Source organism: Rissa tridactyla, chromosome 4, assembly GCF_028500815.1.
Source record: "Rissa tridactyla isolate bRisTri1 chromosome 4, bRisTri1.patW.cur.20221130, whole genome shotgun sequence".
Taxonomy (NCBI): Eukaryota; Metazoa; Chordata; class Aves; order Charadriiformes; family Laridae; genus Rissa; species Rissa tridactyla.
In genome coordinates this window covers 90832756-90846688 of record NC_071469.1, presented here as the reverse complement: position 1 = coordinate 90846688, position 13933 = coordinate 90832756, and the positions used below count along the sequence as shown (strand labels likewise).

General features: G+C 37.5%; 1 protein-coding gene across 1 annotated transcript in view; it reads right to left on the bottom strand.

The window, feature by feature from the left end:
- USP10 (ubiquitin specific peptidase 10) overlaps nucleotides 1-13933 on the bottom strand; it is a 55571-nt gene that overhangs the window by 21006 nt on the left and 20632 nt on the right. Inside the window, exons 2-4 of the mRNA XM_054198424.1 lie at nucleotides 13822-13890; nucleotides 10675-10720; nucleotides 4656-5681 (exon numbers count right to left, since the gene is read on the bottom strand). Of these exons, the coding sequence (XP_054054399.1) occupies nucleotides 4656-5681; nucleotides 10675-10720; nucleotides 13822-13890 (1141 nt within the window). The remainder of the gene's footprint in view (nucleotides 1-4655; nucleotides 5682-10674; nucleotides 10721-13821; nucleotides 13891-13933) is intronic.

The window sequence follows — 13933 nt, the reverse complement described above, 5'->3', positions numbered from 1 at the left end:
AAAAAAGGCGTAAAAGGGAAGATGTTAGTACCTAGTGTTGAAATACATTTGTCATTAAATTACTAATGTTCAAGTATTGCAGAATATATTGTTAATGCAGCAAAGTCTGAAACATGTTGTGCACACATACAATCTTTCTGTTAATATAACTAAGCGCTGTTGAAAATTAACATAAAAATAATAAAAGTATTTATTTTTAAATGTCTATCAATGAGGTTTTACTTTAACTGTATTTTCCCCCATTTTTGTACCATACTAAATAGTAATATTATTAGGACCTTTAGCATCCTCTTGTGGTCATAAAACTGCTTCATACATAAACAACACCTAAAGCAGTTACAGCCAGTTTTGTTTCTTTTAACATAAAGAATTATTTTAGTGTACAGCAATTACATTTAATACCACATTTTCATCTTGCACCCCACATTTACACAATAATTAGAAGACCTTTTACAAGAGTTATCAGAAGAAAACTACACTTCCAACCATGAGAAAACTTTCTTAAAATTTCAAACCCTATTATAAAGCACATGTCACTAACCAGAAAGAATTCACATCCCCTATGGCGGATACTGACTTGTGAAACGTGGCCTTGATTTGAAAACATACCTAGAACAGTACTAGCACATTTAGAAACTTCTGTTGGTACGCAGAAAAACATTTTGCTAAAGTTCATTCACCGGATGGTGTTATTACAAATACCTATCAAATTTAAAATAAAAAAATAAAAAAAATAAAAAGGTAATTCTCTAATCAATGCAAGTCTAAAGTTTAATGAAAGAGAAACCATGTGGATGTGGTCTCTACGCGGAAGAGACCCGTGTTACAAGTTCGCAATTTAACGCTTAGCTTGAGACCATCATTCGGCAAATATTATGTGTGTCAGTCAGATCTTTCTTCAAATGCGCGCAATGATGAAAAATGCCAGGACAGCGCTGCTGGATAAGCTTGCACAGAATCACCTTCTGCAAGAATGCAGTTTGATAGTACAAGAGGCTAAATTTCTGAAGTAGTTTATAAAAAACCCCAAACCTTGCATTCCTCCATTCCACAGTTAGTCTATAGTGCGTACCTACCTTTATCAATAAGAAAAAATTTTCTACTATGTAACATTAAAACACCTTTGTTACAAATTAAACTAAGTATTTCTTCTCTTGTTCAGTACAGTATTGGGAGAGCAGCAAATCAGCATCTTCTTTATGAATTTGTTTTACATTTTCGAAGTCACATCCATGATCACTCCAACAATCTCATCTGAGAGAAAGTAAATCCAAATTTTCCATGTTTGCCTAAAAATATGGTTTTCAAATCTTAATTGTTTTTGCTGCTGTGCTATTACATCTTCCTTAGAAGTAATGCCCAAAAACTGGCATTTTCATCAAGTCTTGAACAGCAACAACAGAATTATAGTTATCTTCCATCTTTTCCATGTAAATTGGTATTTACACACACTAGAAAAAAACCCAAACTTCGTCTTCTTCAGCTTTACTAAGGACATTTATCAACTCCCTAGAATTTCCAGATCCTTCTATTCTCTCATACTATTACCAACCATTTGTTCTTCGTACTGTACGCTTGCATTTGATTTCTGTTCTGGTGTATCCTTCCATACTTGCATTTATTGGATTCCTCTCCTTCTAATTTAAAATTATTCCAGATTTAGTCAGATCTTAAATGTTTGTGTTCTTCAATTCATCTGAAATTCTGCCTGCTGTAAACAAATTTTATGTGCATTGTTAATTCCATCATCTCCAACAAAAACACTGCAAGAAAACATGATTCAGAAAATCTTTTTAGATTCTCCCATTGAAATTTTTCCTGAAGTTACCAAGAACAGTTAAAAGACTACTCAGAGAATAGCTAGTTTTCCTATCACGTATTTCCCTAGCTTATTTAGAATGCTATATAATGCATTAGTAACGATCATCAAGTTATGCATCAGTAGGTAGTTAACAGTGAAACGCAGCAAGAAACGCCTGAAATAGGTTTTTCTTCACAAATATGGACAATTTATAGCCTTATGAACCCTTACAAAAGAATTATTAAAATGTTTGTCCTAGCATCTAATTTAGGCTAACATGTATAATTAGTACGTCTCTCCCTTTCTAAATATGCAAGTGCCATACCTGTACTGCTTTACCATTCTGATGTTATCTGCTTGCAGTTTTGCCAAATAAACATCAGTGGTTCATAGTTTGCTTCAGAAGTTCCTTTAACTCGTTCACTACTGTTGTCAATAAAACTTCTCACTTTAGCCACTTGACAAAATTAACTCCTCAGTACTTTTTACTCATCAAAATTCACATGCAAACTGTCCATTTTATTTATTTCCTAGTCCTGACGTTCAGCTCCTTATCTTGTGCAGCTTCATTTACATTTGAGGACTAAGAAACCAGACATTTGCAGGCTGACTCCAGTAGCATTAAACTGTCTTCAAGGTGCCTGGGAATCATTAGTCTCCCTTGTAATAAATGGTGAAATTAAGGCACAAGGCAGCAATTTGTTCCTGGAAAAGTAACTTATCCTCTTGTGTCCCGAGCAACTGCTCTAAATAAAAACTGTACAGAAGGGACATTAAATCAGGAGATTTCCTGATTTCGCTTGCTGAAGTCAAGGTACCATAGGCCTAGATTTCACCCGTGTTCAGCACCCTATGGCACTTGTGGTCAAAAATTCATTGCCACTGGCACGAGTTGAAACTGGTGAATTCCCAGCAAATACAACAACAGAGAACACAATCAGCAGCTCCCTACGAAAAACACGCACAATTGCTATATACCCTTATACAACAACGTTAACCTAGGCAGAAGACTTGACGTGAAGTATGTGCGGGATGGAGCAAATGATCTGTCTGGAAATCATAAACTGAAACTCACGTAACACGGTTTTGAGTGCAGGTGTACGAACAAAGCACTGATGTACCCATTTCTCAAACAGGACAGAGAATGTTATGGAAAAAGAACAGACAATGAAGAAAGTCACCTTTTTCCACAGAGCAAAGCACTGATTACATCGCATCTAGACTTTAAGGTAAACGTTCTACACCAGTAACAGTACTGAATATATGAATTACAGGAATTGCAGCAATTTAACTCCTACCTATATCAGCTGCAGTAAGAAGATTGATTCCTTTTCACTGGAAAAGGATCTATGCTCAGATTATTCCCCTGCAAAAACAGCTAGCTAATAGTGAAGGTGCAGAAGAAAACCATAGAAAAAGTGTATCGCTATTTTAATACGTTAAAGACAAAATTAAAAGCTCTGCTCCCACCTGGTGGCAAAAACTAGAACAGAAGTAGTAGAAGTCTAGAAAGTTAACGTAAAGCTGAAGCAACTTAGATGAGACCAAAAACCTTTTCCATCCATAGCAAGCAGTTCTACCTTTACGGTTGTCACAAAATAGTTTTATGTTAAAATTCGTTACCAGATGATAGCTCAAGATTTTAAGGGCATAACATGCTCCCCATGTATGTGTTCATGCAAACCATAATCACCTGCTTACACCCATTTTTTTAATAAGTCAACTGCATTTGTGACACCTACGTGAAAAATACACGGAAATAGAAATTATTCTGACAGCTTTCCTCTCAACAGACAATTTAAAGTAACTAAACCGCTACTGAGTAAGGAGGGGATGAGAGGCAAGCGTATACTTCTCCGTATTCTGAATAGAAACCTCCAGGTCAACTTCTAGTTAGAGCAGAAAACTTTAACTTGAAGCTGTCGCGCAGAACACTGTTGCACTTGTGAATTAGCTTGCAGCATCAGTAGCAGGATTTTGCGCAAGCATTTTACATACAGACTATTTCACAGATTTAAAATAATTATTTTTGTTCCAGCACTCATGAGTCAGCGACAAAATGCAACCGACTGGATTTTTTTCTTCATGTTCTCTGACTGAACCTGCAAAAATGATCTCATGCATATTCTAGCATTTCTCATTAGAGCCACAAATATGACAGGACCAATGGTCACAAAGCCTTTGCATCACGCATTGCCTGTCCTGATGTACCCTCTGGACAGCTTCTTATGGTTATTCTTTAACAGGCAATAGCTAACATTGTTTCTGAATAAAATAGTATTGTTTAAACTGTCCAGGATAATTCTTCAAAATGTGAGAGAGAGAGACCTCTAAAATAGCAAACCAATAAATACAAAAAACTATTTCCTGGATTAGAATTTCTGAAGCAAGACCTATTTAGGTGTTACACGTAAGCTCCTGTAAGTGTCCAGGAATTTCAGCTACTTTGGCACAAATATATTAATACTTTCTCTTATTGTAAAGGAATGCATTACAAGATTATAAATACTGGGTAATATAACACACCGCTTTCAGAACAAACTTTTTGAACATGTTCTCCCTACTACAGTAGCACACAGCTGAATGCAGCCTATTTTAAAATCACAGATCACTTAAACATATTGTTTGACAAGTAGCATCTGGGATAATGACATGGTAACGTCTCATTGGAATGTTTACTCAGGGGGACACAAAACTAGCTTATTTAAATTACATCTTTCATAGCAGTGTTTGAACAGTCATCTTATTAAGAACAATAACAGAGGAATCTTCTCTATCGATATTGCACGCTCCTGTTTACAAGCAGAGTTAATACCCTTCCAGCGTGACATCCACTCGTGTGTATTAACTATACCTGCAATCTTTATGGCTACGGGATCCTCTGAAACTGGAACAGGTCCCTCTTTGACTTCAACCTGTTTTTCAGGGACCAGAGTAGATGTGGCAGGAGGGGTATACTTAGTCTCAACATAGACCACAGATGTGGAAGCAGAGGGCTTGGAATTGTGAAAAAGACTAGCCCACGACTTTGCAGGCTGATTAACAGGGACTGATCCTGCAACCGGGACTGTTGCCTCAGTAGTAGGTGAAGCTTCCTCAGGCTTAGCTTGGTCTGAGTCAGTGCTTTCCACAGTGTGCAATTCTACCCCATTGGCAGCTGTGTCCTCACCAGAGGATTCAAGTGTTTGTCCATTAGTAACGCCAAGATTTTCAGTAGTATCAGTACCAGCATAAGACTGTACAACAGCTGTCCTTAAAGGGCTATCTCTGCCAGTCTCTGAGGGGATGCAAAACTGTTCAGAATTAGTAACACGGCATACCTCAGGCTGCCCTGCAGTCCTGGTATTGTCTAGTGCGCTAGAAACAGAATCATCAGAGACAGCTTCGTTAACGAAGTCCACAGAATTGTCCGGGCTGTTGCAAGTCCTTGGTGTGGCCAGAGAGGGTATGTCTCCTGTCAGTTCCGTATCCTCCGTGCTTATACTGTTTAGTCCCGATGAATTTGCATGGCCATTTACAAGAGCTTCTGTGGGAGCGATGCCATCACTGACATCTTCCAAGTAACTGTAGTATCCAGGCGGTCGTTTTTTCTTCTTTTTACGCTCCCTTTGTCCAAGGCCTCCAGACAAACCATCATTTTCAGCGTTAGAACCACTGTCCAAAGCGAGGGTTGGGTCAGTGAACTGGCAGTCAATAGAGTTGTAGTTTGTTTCACTGAGACTGTCACCAGGGGTTTTCTGAGCAGGTGCACAGCTGAGAATGAATTCTGGAGCCTGAGGATTCAGAGTACTGGAAATACTGTAGTCGGTGTTATTTAGTACAGATGACTGTGTCTCAATAACTTCATTGACACCAAATTCAATTCTCTGATACTCTTCCCCTGGACAAAAGAAAGCAAACCTGAGTTAGTGAATGACATCTGATCAAAAAGCTACAAGATCAAGGAAAAAAAACAAAAACAGAAAAAAACAAACCCACATTTTCCTGCAACTCGAAAACAAACTTTATTCCCTAAAACTAAAATAATTCTTATTCTCTACCTCAATCCTGAAGAGCGTTTCAAAACATCATTTTCTTAAAGACAGAGTATGCAATTTTCCAAATCACTGCACAGTTCTGCAAGTAACACCTATTAAATTCACCTATTAAGAAAAACAATTAAAGCACAACGACTTAAGCAATATTCTGCATTAAGTACTGGATAAGTGTGTATAAAATACAGTGCAATATTTAACTCCACACTTCTGAAGTCAGCCTTTTCCACTGACAATCAGAAAATTCATGCCTTTACCTATTTAACTTCCAAAAATAATTTCCACATGTGGAGTTGGTTTTTTGGTTTTAGGGGATTTTTTGTTTTTCCTGGTGTGTAAAGATTTATCATGACCATTAATAACTGAAAAATAATTTTTCATTATTTGTATGAAAACACTGCAATTACAGCTTTTGAAACTCTAGCCTCAACAGCAACTTATTTAATTTTATCACAGTGAATTTATTTCTATATGAGAGTATAATATATATGACTGTATGATTTTATGCCAAGAAATACAACAGATACGCTTCCAAATACGTCAGTGTTTAACTTGTACATACAAGCAGTACTGAAAAATTTGCAAATAGGATTGTATTGTTTTGGGGAAATTTGGGGTTTGTTTGTTTGGTTTTTTTTAATTTTTTTAAATTTATCATGGAACTTTGACATGCTCTTTCAAGAAATGCTAAGAAACATCCTCATGGCAGGCTGCAGTATCACAAAATATCATCGGTCAAAAAGTATTGCAATTTCATGGAACTTAATTAGCTTTATAACGCATGCGTGCTAACTAGTAACACTGAGTATTTCAGTTACAGCTGTTCCCATAACTATCAAATGAAGAGATAAAATTAATGACACTTCTGAATCTCGGGAATCATAGAATGATAGGGTTGGAAGGGACCTCTGGAGATCATCTAACCCAACCCCCTGTCAGAGCAGGGCCACCTACAGCAGGTTGCACAGGAACGCGTCCAGGCGGGTTTGGAATGTCTCCAGAGACAGACTCCGCCACCTCTCTGGGCAGCCAGTGCCAGGGCTCTGCCACCCTCAAAGTAATGTTAAATGGAATGTTAAAAGGAATGTTAAAGAAGCTTACATTCTAGTACTTAAAGTTTTGCAGGCCTTTATGATACATGTTACTGTTTCCAAAAGATTAATTTCAATATTTTCTGTTGCCTCAAAGATGGAGGGGGCAAAAAAAAAAAAAAAGGAAAGAAAAACCCAAACAAAAAGCCCCAAAAACATTTCAAATTTTTAAAGACTGTTACTGGAGAACTAAAGGAATGTAAGTGGATACACCACTAAACTTTGAAGATTTTGTGCAACTTACATTATGCATGACTGTCAACAGATGCATATTTAAAAAAAAAAAAAAACCACAACAAAAAGCAAGCAACAGTTCCCAAGGAAAAAAGTTATTTGCACACCTAAGGAAATAATCCTATGGGAAGACAGAGTTTAGTGGAGAACGTTTTGATACGTAACTGTCAACATAACTGTTTTGAAACTCTGCAAATACTTTCTAGGAAAGTCCGCGGATGAAAATTTTATCTTTAAAAAAAATTGTGAAAGAATCAAGAATCTACAAGGTACATATTTTTTAATATCAAACGAAGAGTAACAAACATTCAATGTGTGCTGAGGTCTGACTTACACATGCAATATCAAAACATTATGAATTAATGAACAAATATATGTAATACAGATGTTAATCGCTCTGCTTTGATCTATTAACCTAACTAAATGACAACTAAACATATTTCACATCTCAATTTCAATCTTGCTGCCAAACTAAAGGAAATTTAAAAAAAAAAAAAAAGAAACACTCTCCATACACATCTGATTTCTCTAAATCGTGTTAACAAGTGCCTGAATTTCAAGTTTTCTTCACCTCTCCCCTACATGCATGAGAAAGCATTTTATGACACCATGCCTGTCAAGCCACCATTCACCAACTACTCTGCAATCACCGCCTAGCTATCACCAACCAGAAAAGAGGGCTTATGTTTCTTTTTAAAAAATCAGCAGCCTAGAGGCAGGGAGGTGGAAAGCTGCTGCCTGATATCCACTTAAGAGGGAAGGGCTGGGAGACGTCAGGCATCGCCCTAATTGTTCAGCAGCAACACTAACTGGCTATCAGGGTTAGACACTGGCTGACCTGCCAGGACACACACAGCTCAAAAACCAGCCACAGCTTCATTTGCTTGGAAATGCAGGGCATGGGTTTTAAGGCATGTGGGACACAAATCCACAACAAAACTATTCCTCATTAGTCCATCGACTTACAGAGCAACTTGTTAGTTCAAGCATGAACCAAGAGCTAGCTCGTTACTGTTTGTAACAGTAAAAAGCACAAGCAACAACTGGTAACACCTAATACTCCTCCAACCACAATAAGAATGAATTACTGGGCACATTTCAAAAGCCTACCAATTCAAAATAGTCTGGGACTTGTTTCTTTTCCCAAATCCCAGTTAAAAAAATAACTGCTTCCAAAGAACGCTGTTTTCCCTTTGTGGGTGAGTTAACTCTACCACAGACAAAAGTGAGAGTTTTCACTTCTGCACTCCTCTCCTGCTCCTCTGCTCTCCGGCAAGCTTCCAGCACTTGTGTTACCAAAAGCTAACCTAGCAAAAAAAAAAAAATAATCCAAGTGTGTACGTTTTCTTCTGTTTTGGTGAATTTATCAGCTTACTGTGCACTAGACAATCACAAGAGCCAACCTGGAGCAAGCGGGGAGCAGAAAGCAAAACGCATCCCTTACAATTACAGCACAATGGTAATTTAGCCGAAGGTGCAACATGAACATCATACACTAAAATCCTGCCAAGAGCATAACTGATATTCTAGCATCTAAAATACAAATTAGGAAGTTACATCTGAGGAATTAAACTGTACACCTTACCAGCAGGATTAGATAATAAATACCAGCAGCTACTGTATAATTAGTCTGTGGGATGACCAGCAGAAGCTCGTTTGCCATAAGATTGTGTCAAGTTCCTTTGAAAAAAATGGGAGGTAATTTTTCCTGTTTGTTTTGACTTTCTACTTTGCTTCTGGGCATCTTTGTTTCAATCTAGTTCACAGTGCCAGATATATCTGTCATTAACAACATGACACGCATATTGAAACAAGTATCAACAGATGCTCCAAGGACAAAGCCTATGTACACCAGCAAAAGCTGTGCATTCATAGTACTAATTAGTCTCAACAGAATTCTGCATATTAGAGCTTCAGCCTTGATTTGATTATTCCTAGTACGTATTAACAGATCTTCTAATTCCATAGTAAAGTTAAATACTGAAGATAAGTATAGGAAAAAAAATTAGACTACGGGTGGGTGACAACATGGTCAGTGTGTGTCATCTCAAAATTATAAATGTTCTGCATAAGCAAAGCATTCCATTTTAGTTTCCACAGCTTCTTATGCAGCCATCACAGTGACAATATGCATGCACAGTACAGTGCAAGCTTGTTAAAGACATTTTTCAGGCAAAACCTAATTTGCTGTCGTTACCTAATCTCGGGGCTGTGAGGGGTTCTCTCAGGGTCTAGGAATGATCTGAAAAACATTTGTACAAACCAACTTTCTGTATGGCTTGTGAACATTAAAATCTCAGTCTTAAAGAACAGAACTCACATCCATAGTTAGACAAAGCAATATATGACTGGACACCCCTGTCACCAACAACAGACAATTTGTACCATATGGCCCTTTGTAATGAACATTTCAAACTCCTACTTCAAACTACTCAGGGTCCTAAAACTGGTCTTGTACTAAATAAAACTCCTGAATTTTCAGAAACATCGCATATCTGCTTTCAAATGGAGCCTGCTGTCCTTCTTTATGACTATCTATCTAATTTTCCTTTAAATGCAAGGCCAAAGTTGCTAAGCATAATGACCAAGTGTTCTTAAACATTAATTAATATGTGCATTTGGTCCTCTCAAGTACGTTTGAGAAATGTCCAGTCAGACACCTGCATTAGTTTGAAGGAGATGAGGATGTTGTTTGTATCATTCTCATACGCATGTGGGTAAGTCTCAGCTTCCTTGCTCTCCCCTGGGTCAGGGGAAAAAAAAAAAAACCCAACACTGATTTACCTGCCACTTAAAAGACTTGGAAAGTTCAGTTTAAGCTACATAGTGATGATCACATGGTACCTCCTACTTAACTGTCAACTTTATATAACTATGAAGTAAGGCCAGGTTGTAACGTGCATGGGTTGAGACAGAGTACACGTCTCATGGGAACTCTGTAATGCATTTTTACATCACGAGTTATACTTTCACCAAAAGAAAAAAAAAAAAAAAAGAGGGGAAAAAAAAGGATTTTCCGAAAAATGCCTGAGCCAGACGGAAACAAGAGTCAAAAGAACACTGAGAAGAGCACTGCTTGCAGAGCTGTCTTCACGCTGCAACTGCCAGAAAGTACGCTATGGCTCTGACAGGAGGGCCAGCTGAACACCACACACTAGTTACTTATTTCTTCAATATAAATTTTCTAGCAAACTTCAGCCCCCCGCATTTTTACAGCTACCTCCTGCAACATTTCAGCAAGACATTAGGATTGTGTGGCAGCACAATCGAGGAGGAATAAGCACAGCATCTACCTAATTAGCTGAAGTTCAAAGCAGTATTTTCAAATACTCTCACGGATCGCATTCAATAAAGATGTTTAAAAAAAAACCAACCTGCCAAATATATGCATATATACCTGCTGAACAAGGTCTAAAGATTAAATTTAAAGAGAGGTTGTAGTAAATCTAAGGAAAGTGTCACAACACTTGTTTAAACAAAATGGATGTTGGTTTCTTACCATCGTGAAACTTACCTGTGGACTTAATACCACATGAAACTGTTTCATTGTATGGGGGAAGCTGTACAAAAAAGAAAAGAAACTTATTTAAAGACAAAGCAACTCTATTAACATTTGATATCAGTTTCGTTTGAAACATCCGAATCCTTTAAAAATAACATCATTCTTAAGGTTTGATTTTCTGAGAGTATGTCTTGAACTCATGCTTCTATATTTATCAAATCCCACACTGTAGCTTCAAGTGTCCTTGCAGATTACCAGTTACTGAAAGATAAAGATTATCTTGGTTACACACCAGAGGCTCATCAACTTCTCAAGCAATTCAACTCACAGCATCAGGATCTTCCTTCATCAACAGTAACTCACCATGATTTTAAAATGAGGAACACATCCTCTTTTTAGAAAAAAACTGAAGAAAGACCAAATTACCTGTCAAAGGATGAAACAAAGTTTGGCACAAACAACAGTCACACCTAATAAACCTTTTGACTCTCAGCCTGGTTCGGCTGTAGCCTTGAAATGTTTCAGCTAAGGTGTATCCGTAATCATATTTAACAAAACCAAGAATTTTGGTTTTGTTATCATCAGCCGAAGCATAATGTAACCACAGCATACAGTCTCTATCTGGATTGTTAAGTTTGTCTGGTATAAAACAGCAGCATCATTTTATGAACTCAATGGTTGATAGAACCCCTGCTACTGTGTAATCACAGCTGGGCAATTTCTAAACCCCCCCTTGCCTTTCCCCAAACTCCGCTAGCAGCTGAAAGCCTTCTCCTGTGCCTGCGTGGTGGCCATTGCTACGCTGCAGCCCAGCAGCTGCCTGGAGAACAGCTGAACTGCTTCTGAAGTGGGAGATAAAACTTTGAGAGTATAGTGCAGTTTTATAATGCTATTCTAAATATTAATTATAATGATATATCAAATATCAAGGACTTCTCCATTGAAGTCTTCAGTTCTCTAAAGCTATAAATACTTACATGTTGCCTTCTCAAAGGCACTGCAGACAACGGTGCAACGGAAGTGCAATAAAAATATTCCTAAAATTCCATTATAAAAAAGTGCATAAAACCAACACATCCTGTAAAATCAATTTACAAACCACAATACATCTTAATACATCAACTTTCCAGGTCAAAAATCAGAATCAATGAGTCAGAAAGAGGCTCCAAGCTGCTAAGAACCTATTATCCATATTAATATTCAACACAGATTCAATATAATTTTATAGTTAGAGCTAAAAAAACTACTCTAAAAGTCTACAGTCAATGATAAGCTTGCAATTCTTGTTTTTCTCCAATTCAAAGGGCTTAAGAAAATACAAAGTAAAAAAGAAAATAAAAAAAATAAAGTACTCCATCTACTGGCCCCCTACACATCTGGTTAACCAACAGCACCTTTGGGAAGCAGAGATTTCTGAGTTGACCTGTGTCATACAACTGGGTCACCTGAATCCTATCAGTCAATAGGTATCTGACAGAACACGTATTAAAAATGCATGACATTCTGGACAACTTTTAGCTTTAACTAGTCCCTTGCCTCGGCCCACCCTTCAGTCTATAGGTAAGGGACTTCAGAAGGACGCTAGCATCAACAGATCCTGGGACTCCCAGAACTGGCACTGTCCCCAACAGAATGTGTGTCAAACACCACTGCAGTATTATAATCTCAGTCTTGTCCTTTTTGAATTTCACCCTATTTTTTCAGACCACTTTTCTCTGAAATATCTGCACAGTGTAAAACTAATACGCATATTTTTATTTCATCATCCAGATAATTAAAACATCGAACTGAACCAGATCAAGGGCAAACTTAAGAACATCGTTCAACACAGTTTTTTATTTTGATAGCTAACCAGTAAGTGGTACACTTGAGACAGTTATAAAATGAAGTAACACCGGTTCGAACACTGTAGGTTCGTGTTTCCTCAACACATTTTATGACAATAGCTTTATGAAAGTCCAGATATGACATTTTCATCTTTCACAATGTAAGCATTAGAATAACTGATGTAGGACACTTAAGGTGACACTAGATAGAATGCAAACGTCACGCTGCTGCTACTGCATTTAATGGTGGGAAAACAGCAATATAATCAGAAGAAACATGTATTACCTAACGATCTATTCTGCATTGCTTCCCACCTACCAGAGAAGATACAAAGCCAACCCTAAAGGCAAGTAGAAGCTATCTTTTTTCTTTTTCCTAAGCTTCCCCTGCCCCCCAAAACCCACCCCATTCCCTTCATGCACTTTTATTGTTTAGCAGTGTACCATACTCATTATACTTGGAAAATTAAGTTACAGGAAACTAAGATGCATTAACAATGGCCGTCTGGTTTGTAAAATGTGACAAAAGGATTTCCCCTTCTACAGTTGAAGTGTTCGTTTCCTTTATGTTGAGAGGGGAGGACGGAAGCATGATTGGAATGTTTGAATGGAAATGTTTGGAGGAAAAACATGGATATTGACACAGAAGAAAATGATTTTTCAAGTATGGAGGTTACGACAACAGCATAATACTCTTCCCTACAAAGGAAAATTGTTTCTTCACTGTCTACCAAGAACTACAGAGAATAAGAGTCTACAATACTACCTGTAATGTGTTATGAACTCAATCACAGAGATTCAACAGTTTCCACTCTGTGGTTCTCACTGCCACTGTAATTAGTTCATTATTGATCCATTTCTCATAGCTCACGCACAGCCATCCTCGTAAGCATAGCTTTGATGGCTAGCAGTGCTCCACCTGTCAAAAAATATTAAGAATCCCTGTGCCTCAAAAGGCTCACAAGATTTAGAAGCACACCTTCCTTACAAGTAAGAACAGTGCTGAAAGTTTTCTCTATATCCACCTCTGAAAAAAAAAAATAAAGCAATCAAAGCTGAGGTAATAGAGCTGGATAACTCACTTTCAATGTCTTATCACTAGGGTCAGCTCTGAAAGATGACAAGCAGAAGGTGGAATAATTAGTTTCTTATTTCTAAACTGACTTAACATCCACATACAGGGAAAGAAGGCTCCTGTACAATATCTTCAGTTTGTAAATTAGAAAGCTAAGAGAATGGTAAAAAATGTAACAGTATTGTTCTATTTCAAATATACACAAAAAGCTGTAGCTTTAAAATGTTACTTCTAAAATAAGTTTAAAGTAGATCTTACCTCAACAGAGCATCGTGGGGTCACAAAGAACTGATTAAATTCATCAGGGCTGAACTCCCCAAAAATATACTAAAAACAGAAGAGAAAGATCTTTGTTAAAGAAGGATTTATA